At 46.9% G+C, this 21,810-nt stretch overlaps 1 protein-coding gene across 1 annotated transcript; it reads left to right on the top strand.

The window, feature by feature from the left end:
- Positions 1-15,475: 15,475 nt before the first annotated feature.
- LOC121594667 (nucleoporin Nup188-like) lies at positions 15,476-20,805 on the top strand. The gene is made up of 4 exons (XM_041918179.1): positions 15,476-15,736; positions 15,856-16,075; positions 16,145-20,214; positions 20,802-20,805. Exons 1-4 carry the CDS (start codon positions 15,711-15,713, stop codon positions 20,803-20,805), a joined length of 4,320 nt encoding a protein of 1,439 aa, XP_041774113.1. The 5' UTR covers positions 15,476-15,710.
- Positions 20,806-21,810: the final 1,005 nt, after the last annotated feature.

The following is a 21,810-nucleotide window of genomic DNA, read 5'->3' as shown; positions in this document are numbered from 1 at the left end:
GCGAGTCTTGTTTAACCGGGAAGCAAACACGGAATCCGTTTCCATCGCGTAATGAAAAACGATCGTCGCGAGTGTTAGAGCTCATTCATTCGGATGTTTGTGGTCCAGTTACTCCAGTTGGTAACGGTGGTGTGAAATACTTCGTGTCTTTCGTAGACGACTGGAGCCATTTTTGTATGGTTTTTCTGATTCAGTCAAAGGATGAGGTGTTCAAGCGTTTTTGTGAGTACGAGGCTATTGTTACCGCAAAGTTTGGTCAACGGATCAGCCGTTTACGTTGTGACAATGGCGGTGAATACCGAAGCAAGCAGTTTGAGCAATTCCTGAAGCAGAGTGGTATCGTTGTGGAGTGAACAATTCCACATACACCTCAGCAAAACGGGGTTAGCGAGCGGATGAACCGTACCTTGGTTGACAAGGCCAGAACAATGCTGCAGGATTCCGGAATCGATAAGCGATTTTGGGGGCAAGCCATTCAAACGGCTGCATACCTTCTCAACCGCAGCCCCACGAATGCGATCGATGACAACAAGACTCCATACGAAAGATGGGAAGGTAAGAAACCTGATTTGACAAAGCTCAGAATTTTTGGATGTGATGTGTACGTTCACATTCCGAAAGAACAACGTGCTAAGCTGGATGCCAAGGCTTGGAAAGGAGTTTTAGTAGGATACTCTGTGAATGGGTATAGGGTTTGGAACCCGGAGCAGCATGAAATTGTGCACGTGCGTGATGTTGTATTTTTGGAAGGCTGTCATATTACTTCAGAAGCAATTGAAGATATGTCACACGACGATTTCTTTTTGACACCAATGAATAGAGAAGGTTCATCAGATGATGTTGAGTTAGACGATGAAGCAAGTAACAATGACCATGACATCGAATCTGCGGAAGGGTATGACACGGCTCCTAGCCTGAATTCTGATGTTGAAGTGGTTCCTGATGATGAAACTTCAAAACGACAACGGACGGTTCCTGTGTGGCACAAAGACTATGCGGTGGAATATGCAGCATACGCATTGAATGCCACAAATTATGTTGAGAATTTACCGACCTCACTAGCAGAAGCTCGTCAGCGCGAGGATTGGAACGAATGGAAAAAGGCTGTTGCTGAAGAGATGCAGTCCTTGGAAAGGAATAAGACATGGGAGTTAGTAAAGCTACCGGAGAATAGGACACCTATTTCATGCAAATGGGTGTTTGCAATGAAGCGGAGCATGGATAACCAACCTTGTCGTTATAAAGCTCGCTTAGTGGCTAGAGGTTTTAGCCAGCGTTACGGTTTCGATTACAATGAAACATATTCTCCGGTTGCTAAATTGGATACTCTGCGCATGGTCTTGGCTTATGCTAATGAAGCAAAGATGATAGTGCATCAGATGGATGTTCGAACTGCCTTCTTGAACGGCACGTTAACGGAGGAGATTTTCATGACACAGCCTGAGGGTTTTCAGACTGACGGAGATCTTGTGTGCCGTTTACATAAATCTCTGTACGGTCTTAAGCAGGCGTCTAAAGCATGGAATGATCGGTTTGACGATTTTGTTCATGGACGTTTGGGTTTTAGACGGAGTCTAAACGACCAGTGCCTTTACATAAGATCAACGAAAAACGGCATTGTTATCATCGTGTTGTACGTGGATGACCTCGTGATCGTGGGTTCAGCTCTAGAGGATGTGGTTTGTGTCAAAAGATGCCTATCAAACGAATTCGAGATGAAAGATATTGGTGAGGTGAAGTGCTTTCTTGGAATGAACATAAGCTACGATAGGGAACAAGGTGTGATGCAGATTCACCAGCGCCATTATCTTCAAGATGTCTTGCGACGGTTCAAGATGGAGACATGTAAACCTTGTTCGACACCTATCGAGTATCGTCTAAAGCTGATGAAAGGCGACGAGGATAAACGTACGTCGCAACCCTATCGTGAATTAGTAGGTTGTCTGATGTATGCAGCTCAGACGACAAGACCTGATCTGGCCGCTGCAGTGAACTTCTTCAGTCAGTATCAGAGTTGTCCAACGGACGAGCATTGGACACATCTCAAGAGAATCCTTCGCTACATACAAGGATCTCTAGATATGGGGCTCGTGTATCGCAGAGGCAGAGGAAAAGCGCTGGAGGTGTATTCGGATGCAGATTGGGCCAATGACCCCAACGATAGACGATCAGTGAGCGGAAGCGTTTTCAAAATGTTCGGATCGACCGTGGCCTGGATCACCCGGAAACAACAAACCGTGGCGCTGTCTTCGACGGAAGCTGAATTGACGGCTCTATGTGTTGCTGTTCGTCATGGGGTGTGGATGTCGCGTCTGCTTTATGACCTTGGCTGCAAGGTGGATTTTCCAGTGACCTATTTCGAAGATAACCAGTCAGCGATGAGCATCGTGAAAGACCCCAAGGGACTGGGAAGGCTGAAACATGTTGATGTTAAGCTGTTCTTCTTGAAAGACTTGGTGAAGGACAGACAGATTGTCCTCAAGGATATCCCGACAGCGAACCAGCAGGCAGATATGCTGACAAAGGGACTACCGACTGCAACGTTTCAGCGAAACTGTTTAGCCATAGGTTTGGCAAGGTGCATCGGTTGAGTGGGGGTGTTAAAGTTAGCAACCTCTGCTTAACTATTGCTTATTCGGATGTCACTTTGACATTTGGACTTTGTTCATTGGGAACGCATTTCTCTCTTTTAGGTTGGCAGTCATGCCGTTAATCTTGATTCATTGAACTTCTTCTTTCCTGTACTTTTGTAGCGACAAGTCGCATATCGTTTTTGCTTAAATAAATACAATGTTAGGTTATGGGCCCAGCACGTTTTTGAACAAAGGGAAAGTGAATAATCGAAATTGTGTATTGTGATGGAGCAAGAAAAGAACGATCGTCATTTTCTCCCGCTGTTTGACGGCACAAATTATACCGCATGGAAGTATCGCATGACAATACTCTTGGAGGAGCATGAGCTGTTAGAGTGCATTAATACGAACGCGGATGGGCTAGAGGTGCTGAAGGACGAGTCGGGAGATAGTGAGGCGATAGCTAGGGAAAAGGAGCGGAACCGTGAAGCGCGGGCCAAGTTAGATCGGCGATGCAAATCATTACTTGTATCGAGAATACACGACTCGCAATTGGAGTACATTCAGGACCAGAAAACTCCAAAGGACGTATGGGATGCTCTTCGGCGTGTGTTCGAGCGACGCAGCATTGCAAGTCGCATGCATTTGAAGCGACAAATGCTTACTCTTCGTTTCGAGGGCGGAACACTTCAGCAGCATTTTTTAAAGTTTGATAAACTAGTGCGGGAATATCGGGCTACTGGTGCTGTGCTGGAAGAGCTTGATGTGGTTTGCCATTTGTTAGTTACGCTCGGATCGTCATATTCGACCGTTGTAACAGCATTGGAAACAATGCCCGAGGAGAGTCTGTCCATCGAATTCGTTAAATGTAGGTTGCTTGACGAAGAAACAAAAAGAAAGAGTGTAAATCTTCGCGCACCGGAAAATGAAGCTGCATTCTCTGGCACGAGGCCAAATTGGCAGCAGAAAAGTAAGGTTAGGTGTTTTGGCTGCAAGGTTATCGGACATAAGTTATCTGAGTGTCCGAACAAAAGGCAAAGTGACACCAATACATCGAAGGCACACGTCGGTGAAGCAAGTGTTAGTTTTGTTGGTGTAAATGCGGGATGCTTTAACAAAATGGAGTGGTATATAGATTCGGGCTGTTCCGATCATCTGGTGAATAACAAAGAGTTTTTCGATGAAATGTGGCTATTGGAAAATCCGATTGAAATTGCGATTGCTAAGGATGATGTGACGATTCGTGCGGAATATTCTGGAAACGTGAAGATCATCAGCAATGCGTTCGGAAAGCAAATTGAGTGCGTGGTGCGAAATGTTTTATATGTGCCTGATTTGCGTTGTAATTTTTTCTCAGTAATGCGTGTCGATGCTGCTGGTATGAAAGTGGTATATGCAAACGGAGCGGTACAGATTTATCGTGGTTTGGAAATTGTCGCGTGTGGTTCATGTGTTGGAAAATTATATCAACTAGATTTTAGTTATGTGAAGCGTGGTGAATATTCGATGATGACGACAGGTCGAGTGTCTAAAGAGCTGGAATTATGGCATAAGCGTCTTGGTCACTTAAACGTGCGCAGTATTGAGCAATTGATTCGGAATGAAATGGTTTCTGGGCTGAAAGTGAAATGTACCGACAAAAATGTTGTGGTGTGCGAGTCTTGTTTAACCGGGAAGCAAACACGGAATCCGTTTCCATCGCGTAATGAAAAACGATCGTCGCGAGTGTTAGAGCTCATTCATTCGGATGTTTGTGGTCCAGTTACTCCAGTTGGTAACGGTGGTGTGAAATACTTCGTGTCTTTCGTAGACGACTGGAGCCATTTTTGTATGGTTTTTCTGATTCAGTCAAAGGATGAGGTGTTCAAGCGTTTTTGTGAGTACGAGGCTATTGTTACCGCAAAGTTTGGTCAACGGATCAGCCGTTTACGTTGTGACAATGGCGGTGAATACCGAAGCAAGCAGTTTGAGCAATTCCTGAAGCAGAGTGGTATCGTTGTGGAGTGAACAATTCCACATACACCTCAGCAAAACGGGGTTAGCGAGCGGATGAACCGTACCTTGGTTGACAAGGCCAGAACAATGCTGCAGGATTCCGGAATCGATAAGCGATTTTGGGGGCAAGCCATTCAAACGGCTGCATACCTTCTCAACCGCAGCCCCACGAATGCGATCGATGACAACAAGACTCCATACGAAAGATGGGAAGGTAAGAAACCTGATTTGACAAAGCTCAGAATTTTTGGATGTGATGTGTACGTTCACATTCCGAAAGAACAACGTGCTAAGCTGGATGCCAAGGCTTGGAAAGGAGTTTTAGTAGGATACTCTGTGAATGGGTATAGGGTTTGGAACCCGGAGCAGCATGAAATTGTGCACGTGCGTGATGTTGTATTTTTGGAAGGCTGTCATATTACTTCAGAAGCAATTGAAGATATGTCACACGACGATTTCTTTTTGACACCAATGAATAGAGAAGGTTCATCAGATGATGTTGAGTTAGACGATGAAGCAAGTAACAATGACCATGACATCGAATCTGCGGAAGGGTATGACACGGCTCCTAGCCTGAATTCTGATGTTGAAGTGGTTCCTGATGATGAAACTTCAAAACGACAACGGACGGTTCCTGTGTGGCACAAAGACTATGCGGTGGAATATGCAGCATACGCATTGAATGCCACAAATTATGTTGAGAATTTACCGACCTCACTAGCAGAAGCTCGTCAGCGCGAGGATTGGAACGAATGGAAAAAGGCTGTTGCTGAAGAGATGCAGTCCTTGGAAAGGAATAAGACATGGGAGTTAGTAAAGCTACCGGAGAATAGGACACCTATTTCATGCAAATGGGTGTTTGCAATGAAGCGGAGCATGGATAACCAACCTTGTCGTTATAAAGCTCGCTTAGTGGCTAGAGGTTTTAGCCAGCGTTACGGTTTCGATTACAATGAAACATATTCTCCGGTTGCTAAATTGGATACTCTGCGCATGGTCTTGGCTTATGCTAATGAAGCAAAGATGATAGTGCATCAGATGGATGTTCGAACTGCCTTCTTGAACGGCACGTTAACGGAGGAGATTTTCATGACACAGCCTGAGGGTTTTCAGACTGACGGAGATCTTGTGTGCCGTTTACATAAATCTCTGTACGGTCTTAAGCAGGCGTCTAAAGCATGGAATGATCGGTTTGACGATTTTGTTCATGGACGTTTGGGTTTTAGACGGAGTCTAAACGACCAGTGCCTTTACATAAGATCAACGAAAAACGGCATTGTTATCATCGTGTTGTACGTGGATGACCTCGTGATCGTGGGTTCAGCTCTAGAGGATGTGGTTTGTGTCAAAAGATGCCTATCAAACGAATTCGAGATGAAAGATATTGGTGAGGTGAAGTGCTTTCTTGGAATGAACATAAGCTACGATAGGGAACAAGGTGTGATGCAGATTCACCAGCGCCATTATCTTCAAGATGTCTTGCGACGGTTCAAGATGGAGACATGTAAACCTTGTTCGACACCTATCGAGTATCGTCTAAAGCTGATGAAAGGCGACGAGGATAAACGTACGTCGCAACCCTATCGTGAATTAGTAGGTTGTCTGATGTATGCAGCTCAGACGACAAGACCTGATCTGGCCGCTGCAGTGAACTTCTTCAGTCAGTATCAGAGTTGTCCAACGGACGAGCATTGGACACATCTCAAGAGAATCCTTCGCTACATACAAGGATCTCTAGATATGGGGCTCGTGTATCGCAGAGGCAGAGGAAAAGCGCTGGAGGTGTATTCGGATGCAGATTGGGCCAATGACCCCAACGATAGACGATCAGTGAGCGGAAGCGTTTTCAAAATGTTCGGATCGACCGTGGCCTGGATCACCCGGAAACAACAAACCGTGGCGCTGTCTTCGACGGAAGCTGAATTGACGGCTCTATGTGTTGCTGTTCGTCATGGGGTGTGGATGTCGCGTCTGCTTTATGACCTTGGCTGCAAGGTGGATTTTCCAGTGACCTATTTCGAAGATAACCAGTCAGCGATGAGCATCGTGAAAGACCCCAAGGGACTGGGAAGGCTGAAACATGTTGATGTTAAGCTGTTCTTCTTGAAAGACTTGGTGAAGGACAGACAGATTGTCCTCAAGGATATCCCGACAGCGAACCAGCAGGCAGATATGCTGACAAAGGGACTACCGACTGCAACGTTTCAGCGAAACTGTTTAGCCATAGGTTTGGCAAGGTGCATCGGTTGAGTGGGGGTGTTAAAGTTAGCAACCTCTGCTTAACTATTGCTTATTCGGATGTCACTTTGACATTTGGACTTTGTTCATTGGGAACGCATTTCTCTCTTTTAGGTTGGCAGTCATGCCGTTAATCTTGATTCATTGAACTTCTTCTTTCCTGTACTTTTGTAGCGACAAGTCGCATATCGTTTTTGCTTAAATAAATACAATGTTAGGTTATGGGCCCAGCACGTTTTTGAACAAAGGGAAAGTGAATAATCGAAATTGTGTATTGTGATGGAGCAAGAAAAGAACGATCGTCATTTTCTCCCGCTGTTTGACGGCACAAATTATACCGCATGGAAGTATCGCATGACAATACTCTTGGAGGAGCATGAGCTGTTAGAGTGCATTAATACGAACGCGGATGGGCTAGAGGTGCTGAAGGACGAGTCGGGAGATAGTGAGGCGATAGCTAGGGAAAAGGAGCGGAACCGTGAAGCGCGGGCCAAGTTAGATCGGCGATGCAAATCATTACTTGTATCGAGAATACACGACTCGCAATTGGAGTACATTCAGGACCAGAAAACTCCAAAGGACGTATGGGATGCTCTTCGGCGTGTGTTCGAGCGACGCAGCATTGCAAGTCGCATGCATTTGAAGCGACAAATGCTTACTCTTCGTTTCGAGGGCGGAACACTTCAGCAGCATTTTTTAAAGTTTGATAAACTAGTGCGGGAATATCGGGCTACTGGTGCTGTGCTGGAAGAGCTTGATGTGGTTTGCCATTTGTTAGTTACGCTCGGATCGTCATATTCGACCGTTGTAACAGCATTGGAAACAATGCCCGAGGAGAGTCTGTCCATCGAATTCGTTAAATGTAGGTTGCTTGACGAAGAAACAAAAAGAAAGAGTGTAAATCTTCGCGCACCGGAAAATGAAGCTGCATTCTCTGGCACGAGGCCAAATTGGCAGCAGAAAAGTAAGGTTAGGTGTTTTGGCTGCAAGGTTATCGGACATAAGTTATCTGAGTGTCCGAACAAAAGGCAAAGTGACACCAATACATCGAAGGCACACGTCGGTGAAGCAAGTGTTAGTTTTGTTGGTGTAAATGCGGGATGCTTTAACAAAATGGAGTGGTATATAGATTCGGGCTGTTCCGATCATCTGGTGAATAACAAAGAGTTTTTCGATGAAATGTGGCTATTGGAAAATCCGATTGAAATTGCGATTGCTAAGGATGATGTGACGATTCGTGCGGAATATTCTGGAAACGTGAAGATCATCAGCAATGCGTTCGGAAAGCAAATTGAGTGCGTGGTGCGAAATGTTTTATATGTGCCTGATTTGCGTTGTAATTTTTTCTCAGTAATGCGTGTCGATGCTGCTGGTATGAAAGTGGTATATGCAAACGGAGCGGTACAGATTTATCGTGGTTTGGAAATTGTCGCGTGTGGTTCACGTGTTGGAAAATTATATCAACTAGATTTTAGTTATGTGAAGCGTGGTGAATATTCGATGATGACGACAGGTCGAGTGTCTAAAGAGCTGGAATTATGGCATAAGCGTCTTGGTCACTTAAACGTGCGCAGTATTGAGCAATTGATTCGGAATGAAATGGTTTCTGGGCTGAAAGTGAAATGTACCGACAAAAATGTTGTGGTGTGCGAGTCTTGTTTAACCGGGAAGCAAACACGGAATCCGTTTCCATTGCGTAATGAAAAACGATCGTCGCGAGTGTTAGAGCTCATTCATTCGGATGTTTGTGGTCCAGTTACTCCAGTTGGTAACGGTGGTGTGAAATACTTCGTGTCTTTCGTAGACGACTGGAGCCATTTTTGTATGGTTTTTCTGATTCAGTCAAAGGATGAGGTGTTCAAGCGTTTTTGTGAGTACGAGGCTATTGTTACCGCAAAGTTTGGTCAACGGATCAGCCGTTTACGTTGTGACAATGGCGGTGAATACCGAAGCAAGCAGTTTGAGCAATTCCTGAAGCAGAGTGGTATCGTTGTGGAGTGAACAATTCCACATACACCTCAGCAAAACGGGGTTAGCGAGCGGATGAACCGTACCTTGGTTGACAAGGCCAGAACAATGCTGCAGGATTCCGGAATCGATAAGCGATTTTGGGGGCAAGCCATTCAAACGGCTGCATACCTTCTCAACCGCAGCCCCACGAATGCGATCGATGACAACAAGACTCCATACGAAAGATGGGAAGGTAAGAAACCTGATTTGACAAAGCTCAGAATTTTTGGATGTGATGTGTACGTTCACATTCCGAAAGAACAACGTGCTAAGCTGGATGCCAAGGCTTGGAAAGGAGTTTTAGTAGGATACTCTGTGAATGGGTATAGGGTTTGGAACCCGGAGCAGCATGAAATTGTGCACGTGCGTGATGTTGTATTTTTGGAAGGCTGTCATATTACTTCAGAAGCAATTGAAGATATGTCACACGACGATTTCTTTTTGACACCAATGAATAGAGAAGGTTCATCAGATGATGTTGAGTTAGACGATGAAGCAAGTAACAATGACCATGACATCGAATCTGCGGAAGGGTATGACACGGCTCCTAGCCTGAATTCTGATGTTGAAGTGGTTCCTGATGATGAAACTTCAAAACGACAACGGACGGTTCCTGTGTGGCACAAAGACTATGCGGTGGAATATGCAGCATACGCATTGAATGCCACAAATTATGTTGAGAATTTACCGACCTCACTAGCAGAAGCTCGTCAGCGCGAGGATTGGAACGAATGGAAAAAGGCTGTTGCTGAAGAGATGCAGTCCTTGGAAAGGAATAAGACATGGGAGTTAGTAAAGCTACCGGAGAATAGGACACCTATTTCATGCAAATGGGTGTTTGCAATGAAGCGGAGCATGGATAACCAACCTTGTCGTTATAAAGCTCGCTTAGTGGCTAGAGGTTTTAGCCAGCGTTACGGTTTCGATTACAATGAAACATATTCTCCGGTTGCTAAATTGGATACTCTGCGCATGGTCTTGGCTTATGCTAATGAAGCAAAGATGATAGTGCATCAGATGGATGTTCGAACTGCCTTCTTGAACGGCACGTTAACGGAGGAGATTTTCATGACACAGCCTGAGGGTTTTCAGACTGACGGAGATCTTGTGTGCCGTTTACATAAATCTCTGTACGGTCTTAAGCAGGCGTCTAAAGCATGGAATGATCGGTTTGACGATTTTGTTCATGGACGTTTGGGTTTTAGACGGAGTCTAAACGACCAGTGCCTTTACATAAGATCAACGAAAAACGGCATTGTTATCATCGTGTTGTACGTGGATGACCTCGTGATCGTGGGTTCAGCTCTAGAGGATGTGGTTTGTGTCAAAAGATGCCTATCAAACGAATTCGAGATGAAAGATATTGGTGAGGTGAAGTGCTTTCTTGGAATGAACATAAGCTACGATAGGGAACAAGGTGTGATGCAGATTCACCAGCGCCATTATCTTCAAGATGTCTTGCGACGGTTCAAGATGGAGACATGTAAACCTTGTTCGACACCTATCGAGTATCGTCTAAAGCTGATGAAAGGCGACGAGGATAAACGTACGTCGCAACCCTATCGTGAATTAGTAGGTTGTCTGATGTATGCAGCTCAGACGACAAGACCTGATCTGGCCGCTGCAGTGAACTTCTTCAGTCAGTATCAGAGTTGTCCAACGGACGAGCATTGGACACATCTCAAGAGAATCCTTCGCTACATACAAGGATCTCTAGATATGGGGCTCGTGTATCGCAGAGGCAGAGGAAAAGCGCTGGAGGTGTATTCGGATGCAGATTGGGCCAATGACCCCAACGATAGACGATCAGTGAGCGGAAGCGTTTTCAAAATGTTCGGATCGACCGTGGCCTGGATCACCCGGAAACAACAAACCGTGGCGCTGTCTTCGACGGAAGCTGAATTGACGGCTCTATGTGTTGCTGTTCGTCATGGGGTGTGGATGTCGCGTCTGCTTTATGACCTTGGCTGCAAGGTGGATTTTCCAGTGACCTATTTCGAAGATAACCAGTCAGCGATGAGCATCGTGAAAGACCCCAAGGGACTGGGAAGGCTGAAACATGTTGATGTTAAGCTGTTCTTCTTGAAAGACTTGGTGAAGGACAGACAGATTGTCCTCAAGGATATCCCGACAGCGAACCAGCAGGCAGATATGCTGACAAAGGGACTACCGACTGCAACGTTTCAGCGAAACTGTTTAGCCATAGGTTTGGCAAGGTGCATCGGTTGAGTGGGGGTGTTAAAGTTAGCAACCTCTGCTTAACTATTGCTTATTCGGATGTCACTTTGACATTTGGACTTTGTTCATTGGGAACGCATTTCTCTCTTTTAGGTTGGCAGTCATGCCGTTAATCTTGATTCATTGAACTTCTTCTTTCCTGTACTTTTGTAGCGACAAGTCGCATATCGTTTTTGCTTAAATAAATACAATTTAGGTTATGGGCCCAGCACGTTTTTGAACAAAAGGAAAGTGAATAATCGAAATTGTGTATTGTGATGGAGCAAGAAAAGAACGATCGTCATTTTCTCCCGCTGTTTGACGGCACAAATTATACCGCATGGAAGTATCGCATGACAATACTCTTGGAGGAGCATGAGCTGTTAGAGTGCATTAATACGAACGCGGATGGGCTAGAGGTGCTGAAGGACGAGTCGGGAGATAGTGAGGCGATAGCTAGGGAAAAGGAGCGGAACCGTGAAGCGCGGGCCAAGTTAGATCGGCGATGCAAATCATTACTTGTATCGAGAATACACGACTCGCAATTGGAGTACATTCAGGACCAGAAAACTCCAAAGGACGTATGGGATGCTCTTCGGCGTGTGTTCGAGCGACGCAGCATTGCAAGTCGCATGCATTTGAAGCGACAAATGCTTACTCTTCGTTTCGAGGGCGGAACACTTCAGCAGCATTTTTTAAAGTTTGATAAACTAGTGCGGGAATATCGGGCTACTGGTGCTGTGCTGGAAGAGCTTGATGTGGTTTGCCATTTGTTAGTTACGCTCGGATCGTCATATTCGACCGTTGTAACAGCATTGGAAACAATGCCCGAGGAGAGTCTGTCCATCGAATTCGTTAAATGTAGGTTGCTTGACGAAGAAACAAAAAGAAAGAGTGTAAATCTTCGCGCACCGGAAAATGAAGCTGCATTCTCTGGCACGAGGCCAAATTGGCAGCAGAAAAGTAAGGTTAGGTGTTTTGGCTGCAAGGTTATCGGACATAAGTTATCTGAGTGTCCGAACAAAAGGCAAAGTGACACCAATACATCGAAGGCACACGTCGGTGAAGCAAGTGTTAGTTTTGTTGGTGTAAATGCGGGATGCTTTAACAAAATGGAGTGGTATATAGATTCGGGCTGTTCCGATCATCTGGTGAATAACAAAGAGTTTTTCGATGAAATGTGGCTATTGGAAAATCCGATTGAAATTGCGATTGCTAAGGATGATGTGACGATTCGTGCGGAATATTCTGGAAACGTGAAGATCATCAGCAATGCGTTCGGAAAGCAAATTGAGTGCGTGGTGCGAAATGTTTTATATGTGCCTGATTTGCGTTGTAATTTTTTCTCAGTAATGCGTGTCGATGCTGCTGGTATGAAAGTGGTATATGCAAACGGAGCGGTACAGATTTATCGTGGTTTGGAAATTGTCGCGTGTGGTTCACGTGTTGGAAAATTATATCAACTAGATTTTAGTTATGTGAAGCGTGGTGAATATTCGATGATGACGACAGGTCGAGTGTCTAAAGAGCTGGAATTATGGCATAAGCGTCTTGGTCACTTAAACGTGCGCAGTATTGAGCAATTGATTCGGAATGAAATGGTTTCTGGGCTGAAAGTGAAATGTACCGACAAAAATGTTGTGGTGTGCGAGTCTTGTTTAACCGAGAAGCAAACACGGAATCCGTTTCCATCGCGTAATGAAAAACAATCGTCGCGAGTGTTAGAGCTCATTCATTCGGATGTTTGTGGTCCAGTTACTCCAGTTGGTAACGGTGGTGTGAAATACTTCGTGTCTTTCGTAGACGACTGGAGCCATTTTTGTATGGTTTTTCTGATTCAGTCAAAGGATGAGGTGTTCAAGCGTTTTTGTGAGTACGAGGCTATTGTTACCGCAAAGTTTGGTCAACGGATCAGCCGTTTACGTTGTGACAATGGCGGTGAATACCGAAGCAAGCAGTTTGAGCAATTCCTGAAGCAGAGTGGTATCGTTGTGGAGTGAACAATTCCACATACACCTCAGCAAAACGGGGTTAGCGAGCGGATGAACCGTACCTTGGTTGACAAGGCCAGAACAATGCTGCAGGATTCCGGAATCGATAAGCGATTTTGGGGGCAAGCCATTCAAACGGCTGCATACCTTCTCAACCGCAGCCCCACGAATGCGATCGATGACAACAAGACTCCATACGAAAGATGGGAAGGTAAGAAACCTGATTTGACAAAGCTCAGAATTTTTGGATGTGATGTGTACGTTCACATTCCGAAAGAACAACGTGCTAAGCTGGATGCCAAGGCTTGGAAAGGAGTTTTAGTAGGATACTCTGTGAATGGGTATAGGGTTTGGAACCCGGAGCAGCATGAAATTGTGCACGTGCGTGATGTTGTATTTTTGGAAGGCTGTCATATTACTTCAGAAGCAATTGAAGATATGTCACACGACGATTTCTTTTTGACACCAATGAATAGAGAAGGTTCATCAGATGATGTTGAGTTAGACGATGAAGCAAGTAACAATGACCATGACATCGAATCTGCGGAAGGGTATGACACGGCTCCTAGCCTGAATTCTGATGTTGAAGTGGTTCCTGATGATGAAACTTCAAAACGACAACGGACGGTTCCTGTGTGGCACAAAGACTATGCGGTGGAATATGCAGCATACGCATTGAATGCCACAAATTATGTTGAGAATTTACCGACCTCACTAGCAGAAGCTCGTCAGCGCGAGGATTGGAACGAATGGAAAAAGGCTGTTGCTGAAGAGATGCAGTCCTTGGAAAGGAATAAGACATGGGAGTTAGTAAAGCTACCGGAGAATAGGACACCTATTTCATGCAAATGGGTGTTTGCAATGAAGCGGAGCATGGATAACCAACCTTGTCGTTATAAAGCTCGCTTAGTGGCTAGAGGTTTTAGCCAGCGTTACGGTTTCGATTACAATGAAACATATTCTCCGGTTGCTAAATTGGATACTCTGCGCATGGTCTTGGCTTATACTAATGAAGCAAAGATGATAGTGCATCAGATGGATGTTCGAACTGCCTTCTTGAACGGCACGTTAACGGAGGAGATTTTCATGACACAGCCTGAGGGTTTTCAGACTGACGGAGATCTTGTGTGCCGTTTACATAAATCTCTGTACGGTCTTAAGCAGGCGTCTAAAGCATGGAATGATCGGTTTGACGATTTTGTTCATGGACGTTTGGGTTTTAGACGGAATCTAAACGACCAGTGCCTTTACATAAGATCAACGAAAAACGGCATTGTTATCATCGTGTTGTACGTGGATGACCTCGTGATCGTGGGTTCAGCTCTAGAGGATGTGGTTTGTGTCAAAAGATGCCTATCAAACGAATTCGAGATGAAAGATATTGGTGAGGTGAAGTGCTTTCTTGGAATGAACATAAGCTACGATAGGGAACAAGGTGTGATGCAGATTCACCAGCGCCATTATCTTCAAGATGTCTTGCGACGGAAATTAGTTGCGTTACCATATGTACAGCGGGTTTAAAAATATGCTCCTCTAGTGTTTCATACAATCTACTATAGTCTCCTTTAGTCGGGAGAATTCTCTCTCTCTCTCTCTCTCTCTCTCTCTCTCTTTCTCTTTCTCTTTCTCTTTCTCTTTCTCTTTCTCTTTCTCTTTCTCTTTCTCTTTCTCTTTCTCTTTCTCTTTCTATACCTTTTCTCTGTTTTCAATCTTTATATGTTTTTTTATCCCTTCTTGTTCCTCGTTCCTCTTATATATATCTCTCTCTCTCTCTCTCTGGCTGATGATGAAGAATGTAATATCACAAATAAAATGCTTACTGATATGACAAAGAGACCACTTGCGGGCGTTTGGTTTCTGCTTGCGTACTGACAAAAGAACACACAACCGCATCGCAATTTACGGTTCCTTTATCCCGAACGTAGCCTGTTAAAGCTAATTTAACAAAAAGGATGGCCATCCACTTGCAGGATTGCTAAATGGATATGTTTGCGCTTGTTCCTGTGCAGACACACATCGAGATCGCAGTTGAATGAACACTTGCGATAAAACCATCTCAATGCACGCGAAAATGCTGTCGACTGTAATAGTATGTGTGCGTGTGTGTATGCCCATACAGTTTAGTTGACCTTGTTTTGGAGATTTGCAGCTTGCTCCGTAGCCTGCCCATATCGGGTAACGAGCCGAAGCGTGCTGTACTGTTGCGGTCTCTTTTGCGCTAGTCAGAATTGTGTACACAAACCATTATGACGTCATACAATGAGGATAAGCCTGTGAAAAGCTGGGGTTTGACTGCGAAATATCAAGATAAAGAGATGAAAATCGTGAGGATTTCTACACATTTGCACCATGCTATCATTTAGGGAAATGCCATCACTATCGCTAAAATCAGAAGAAATTTAGAAACAAAAAAGGAAACTAAGAAAATGTAAAAAATCCTTATTTTTACTTGATTTTTTTTTAAATACTGTCTCTAAAATTACGCACCGTATAATCGCTCCTTCATGTGTCATGCTCTAACTGTCATATCTCACCTCGGTACATTGAATATCTTCATCTTGTGTGACCGACACTGCAGCCCGGTTCATTTCATTATACAATTTCCTTTACTTTCCTAAGTAAATGTTTATTTAGACTAGAATACAAAGTGCTAATTACAAACTCTTAGCTCTAAACTCCCCTCTCAATGGAAGACATCAACGGCGATATCATGTAAGTGTTGGTAATGAGCTGTACAATGAAGGCGACAAACAAGTTGGAGGCGCGATTGCCGCTCGTTTGGCTTTGTTTACGTTCACATAACCTTATACACGGTCCGGTTTCTGTTCCAGCCAATGGAGGAAGCTGTGGCAGTTTGTTTCGGGCATACATTACGGCACACCAAACGCGGATGTTAAGGAGAAGCTGTTCCAGGTGTCGAAGGAGCTGGTCGACGGAATACTGCACTACAAAAAGCCTACCAAAGCCTCGGAGGAAAAGCTGCAGAAGCTGATCAAAGACAGGAACCAGCTGAAGCTGCAACCGTTCGCCAACAAACTGCACCAATATTTGGTAAGTGGAGCGGTGGTTTGTTCCGACTAACTCTTACCAATTCCATTGCTCCCCTCCCCTTTCCTGCAGGACATAGATGCGGTACAATCATGGCAAATATTGTGCTACTATCTGGTGAACGAGTACCGCGGTGCGGCAACGGCACTGGCGGAGTACATTTCCACCGAAACGTCGATGGTGAAGCTGCTGCACGACATTTGGACGTACCACACGCTGGAGCGCATGGTGCAGCTGAAGGTGATGAAGAATCTATTGGAATACTTCCACTCCGGCACCCATCCGTACTCGAAGGAGTACCGCGAGGTGGTGGAAAAGATGGGCCTTCAGGCTTTGCGCAAATCCTATCTCGCCCAGCTAACGCACCTGATAGCGGATCCGCCCAGCTCGCAGAAAGCGCCGCTCGCGGGCGATCTGCTGCACGGCCAAACGAGGGTCGCCTGTGCCGAACGGCGGCTGAGAGAAACGAACGAAATCCTGCAGATCCTGCTGCTGATCGTACACTACAGCGGCATCAGCCCGGAGGAGCTGGACCAACTGTTCAAGCTGTTCCGCGAGCATTCGTTCGGCAAGCAGCAGGAGCACCTGGACCCGGGGTCGGAAATCCATGCCGAGCTGGTGAAGCGCATCACGTACAATGAGCTTGCGCTGGTTTTCCGCACGCTCGATCTTTCCGACAAGTTTGACGACGCGGGCTGGATCGAGCGGGTGGTGGCCGCGCTCGACGGACCGATGGTGTCGCTGCATCAATTTCCCGAGCACGGGCCACTGTTGCTCGTGTGGATGCTGTTCAACTTTCGCCTGCAGCACACCGTCGAGGACGAGGACACGACGAGACGCTACCAGCAGCTGGGATCGCGGGCCATCAAGCTCGGCGTGTTTGAGTATCTGCACGCGATCGTATCGCATCCGATGTTTAAGGACCAGAGCCTGACGGCCAGGATCGTACGAAAGTCCATCTTTAACCACCTGGGATTTCTGTGCCAACTGTTCGATGCAGACGAATCGATCGCCCATCACAGCAACATTTACGATCTGCTGAGTGAGCTGCTCACCTCGCCAACAATTGCAACAGAGTTTTGCAAAATCGAGGATCACCCGATACGGGCACTGTTCAACATCTGTTTGGAGCACTTTCCGGTCGAGTTTACACCGTTGTCAAAGGTGGCGTACGCGCTCGCATCGGCCGGCTCGTCGCAGAACAAATACATACAGGAGCTGGTGGAAAATCTGCCCGTCTATACGGAGCTGTACACCGGGCAGAACCAGTACGAGATACGGAAAGCCGCCAGCTCGAACGAGGACGAGTTCATCCTGTGCCACGATTACACCCCATCGAGCAAGATTAATTTCACCATCCCGCGCGGTACGAAGCTGATCGTGCGGGACCTGCACAACCAGCGGACGTACGTGCACTTTAGCACAGGCTACAATTACTTTAACGCACTGCACCACGAGATAAACGAACTGCTCGAGGACGCGCAAGCGACCAGCACGCTGAACTTGGAGCGGGTGCAGCGGATTGCGACCGGGTTGAAGTACCTGGCCGTGGCCGTCCGACGCATACAGCAACCGCACGACATCACCGCGGAAATGGTACACCCGACGGAGATGGTGTTCGATGTGCTGCTCAAGTTCCGAGCCGTCCCGAACCCGCCGGTCGATTTGCTGGTACAGTGCCTGAACGTGTGCACCGCGCTGGTGCCGCTGTTCGAGCAGGAAATATACACGCGCATCATCAATCTCAACATTCTGCCTTCGGTGAACAACGCGAATCTAACGTACCAGGACTACGCCAACGGTGTGGGGTACGATTCGAGCCTTATCGGGTACTATCTGATGAACGTGGAGCGGAACGCTGGTCGCTATCCGATCCTGATGGCGTACTTTAACTTCCTCAAAACCTACACCAAACTTGGGCGCGACAACGTGTTCGGCGTGGAGCTACCGGGCGCCATATTTCTACTGCGCGAGGTGCTGCCGTACGCCAACAACTGGCGTTTCGAAACGAGCTCCGACCGGTACCGGGTGCTGGTGTTCGTCGTCCAGTACATCTACGAAATTCTGCAGCTGAGCGAAGACAAGCTCGAGAGCGATTATGCGCGCCGCGTGCTGCGGGACGCTTGCGTGTACAGCCTGCTGAACCGTGACAACGGCATGGTGCTGCTCAAAATCGTCGGTCTCGGCAACGGCTACCTGCAGGCGGTGATGGAGCGCGAATCGAACTGGATGCTCGTGCCGGAGCAGCAGCTAAACCTGATGATCCAGCATTCGATGACGATACTGATGCAGATATTGCGTCTGAAGTGGCACATCCACGAGTACGACCTGTCCCCGCTGGAATCGGCGATCTACACGCAGCCAAAGCAGCGCGACACGCTGCGCATCATCCCGATGGTGACGGGGTACATGAGCAACATCTTCAATCCCCGGCTGCCTATTCTGTCCTGCCGCCTGTTGCGCCGGTTTGCGATCGAGTTTCGCATGTCGCTGCTGGCGTGTTTGGACATGGAACCGGACCAGATCCGGCACACGTTCCTCGAGCGGCTGCACGATGAAATTGAGAGCGACGATCTGAAGCTGGCCGTGCTGGAGTTTGTCGAATCGTGCGTACACAAGCAGCCCGGATTGACGGAAGCGTTCTTCAAGGTGAACTACGGCAAACCCGATCGTCGGTTGCTGCTGGCAAAGGATGGTGCGGCGGCCTCGGGCAGTAGTGGCAAGGGCCGCCCGAAAACGATGATTAACGACGGCATACCGACGTACATGGAGGAGTTTCTCGAGGCCATTTCGAACGATCCGGCCAAACTGGCCAGCCCGCTGCTGTCGCGCATTATGTCGCTGTTTCACGCGCTGTGGAAGAACAACATGCAGGCGCTGGTGAAGGGTTTGCTGCAGAAGCCAAACTTTTGGTCCTCGCTGTGCAATCCGCTGTTTAGCGAGCAGACCTCGAGCAATGTGCGCTCGTACAGTCAGCTGTTCAACATACTCGGCATTGAACTGTTTCGCGTCAGCTCGGCTACCGGCCTCAAGATGGGCCCGGAGCTGACGAAGGTGTTCGAACGCTTCACCCAAACGTTCGGCATCTTCAAGCGGTGGGTTGATATTGTGCTTGAGCTGCCGCACGCTGACACCCACCGGCAGACGGCAGATGGAAGCGAAGGCAATGTGAGCGTCGGTTCCGGCGGAGGAGGTGGCGGCCGTACTGATAATGCCAATGATCCTACGCCCGACTGGCTAGGACGGTTGCAATCGTTCAAGGATTTGATCGTGCTGATCGTACGCAAAAAAGAGCCCGGCATTTCGCTGCCCGATCGATGCAAAACGTACCTAGCGGAGCGGTTGCTGGCGGTGCTGGTCGAACGGGTGGAGCAACTGCAGGATTTGCGCCCACTGATCGTACTGTCGGAGCTGTACCTGATCGTGCTGTCCGATTTCGATCACAAGTTTACCGAGGACGCGACCAAGGACGACCAGATGCTGGGGCAGATCGAAACGCTGCTCAGTCTGCTGGCCATTTCGTACGCCGATATACACCAGCGGGCCAAGGAGGCGTTGCTGGCGATCGGCATTAAGACGGTCGAACTGCAGGCCGACTGTTTGCTGCAGAACTACACGCTCGCGGCGGAGATAACGCGCGCGGCAGTGGACATTGCCGGGGAGGAGATACACGCGCTCGAGCTTGCCATTCAGGCGCACGGGCTGAAGGCCAAAACGGTGAGCGACGCGATCGAGGGCAAGCAGTACAATTCGCTACTGCTAGCGACACCTATCGAGTATCGTCTAAAGCTGATGAAAGGCGACGAGGATAAACGTACGTCGCAACCCTATCGTGAATTAGTAGGTTGTCTGATGTATGCAGCTCAGACGACAAGACCTGATCTGGCCGCTGCAGTGAACTTCTTCAGTCAGTATCAGAGTTGTCCAACGGACGAGCATTGGACACATCTCAAGAGAATCCTTCGCTACATACAAGGATCTCTAGATGTGGGGCTCGTGTATCGCAGAGGCAGAGGAAAAGCGCTGGAGGTGTATTCGGATGCAGATTGGGCCAATGACCCCAACGATAGACGATCAGTGAGCGGAAGCGTTTTCAAAATGTTCGGATCGACCGTGGCCTGGATCACCCGGAAACAACCCAAGTGCCACAAATCCACTAAACGACCACTAAACGGCTTCTAAACGCCTCAAATTCTCTACCTAAACGGAATATAGAAAGACTTCGTTTAGCAGACGGCAAACGACTCATGCATTCTAAAAATAGCAAAAAAAGCTGGTGGCGCCATCTGTTTGTGGGATACCCAACCTGTGGAGCTTCCTCGCTTGGAGGAGAGCTTTCTCATTTCCTCTGTACTGTTGTATGGTTTCGCATTGAAGTTATGCATCGCTAGAACTAGAACGGCGATACGATTGTTTAAAAACTAAACTCCAACGGAAACCACCAGTACTGAAGCAAGTGAGATTTGAGTAATGGTCGTTGGTGTTGATACCCACGTATCTGACCACACGACCATTCATATAGATTTTTGCTCAGAAAGTTAGAAGGCTATATAGGTCATTGTAAGATGAAACTTGTCGATGATGATTATTTGGTATTTTCATGTATTTCGGATGCCAGACGAGAAGCGACGCACAACTACTTTCTTTGCTGGTCGAAGTTCAAGAGAGTTGTTTTTATTCTTATTCCTTTTTGTTTTGACATCTCAACAAGGTGCATACATGTTTCAAGGTAGCTAGTCATTCCTTCCCAACACTCCTCCTGAATGACTAACGAATTCAAGACAAAACAAAAACGTTATACGGATTCGTAATAAATCCGCGTCACAAACTTGTCAAACTGTGATGAAGGTAAGGGCTTCGTTAAAGCATCAGCTACCATTTCGTTCGATGGACAGTAGATCACTTTAACAGCCTTCTGGTCACTCAGCTCACGGATAAAGTTTCTTTTTGTGTCAATGTGTTTGACACGACCACTCGATCGTTCCGCCGTTGCGAAACTGATACACCCTTGGTTGTCCTCGTTCAAAGTAGTTGGTGCAGTTTGTGGTTCGCCAAAGTCCGCCAATAGTCGTCTCAACCATACTGCTTCCTGACAAGCCAGGGTAAGCGCATTATATTCTGCTTCAAGGGAAGATAATGCAACACTAACCTGAACTTTACTAGCCCAGCATACTGGCCCTCCTCCGTAGAAGAACACAAAACCGCTTGTAGACTTCCGGGTCTGCTTATCACCTGCCCAGTCTGCATCGGAATAGCCTTCAAGTATCCATCCGTTTCGAGGACCATAAAACAACTTGTAGTCCTTGGTGCCTTTCAAGTAACGTATTACTCTTTTAGCGGCAGCCCAATCGCTCTCATTAGGGTTTTCCACCTTTCTTCCTAATAAGCCAACGCTTAATGAGATATCGGGTCTTGCGTTTACGGACAGGTACATTAGTGCACCTATCAGGCTACGGTAACGAGTTTTCTCTGTAAGAGACTTGCTGCATTCGTTCAATAACGTGTACCCAGTGTCCATGGGAGTCTTCGCTGGGTATGCCTCCTCCATTCCAAACTTCACTATCAGCTGTTCTATGTAAGAAGTGAGTCCCATTGCGTAACCATTATCTTTCTTTTCCACCTTGTACCCAAGGAAGTGTTTCACTGCACCAAGAGAAGTAATGTCGAACTCTTCTTTAAGACTCTGAAAAATCCGATCGATTTCTGCCTCTGATACGCTACCGATGAGCAAATCATCT

This window comes from Anopheles merus, chromosome 2L (genome assembly GCF_017562075.2).
Source record: "Anopheles merus strain MAF chromosome 2L, AmerM5.1, whole genome shotgun sequence".
Lineage (NCBI taxonomy): Eukaryota > Metazoa > Arthropoda > Insecta > Diptera > Culicidae > Anopheles > Anopheles merus.
Note: the sequence above shows the minus strand (reverse complement) of the source record. Positions and strands in the feature narration are given on the sequence as shown.

Bases quoted from the DNA above. Each gene is read 5' to 3' on its own strand.
- LOC121594667 (XM_041918179.1), top strand. From the start codon at position 15,711: ATGGAAGACATCAACGGCGATATCAT. The intron at 15,737-15,855 runs GTAAGTGTTGGT...TTTCTGTTCCAG, and splicing joins GACATCAACGGCGATATCAT to CCAATGGAGGAAGCTGTGGC. The intron at 16,076-16,144 runs GTAAGTGGAGCG...CCTTTCCTGCAG, and splicing joins ACAAACTGCACCAATATTTG to GACATAGATGCGGTACAATC.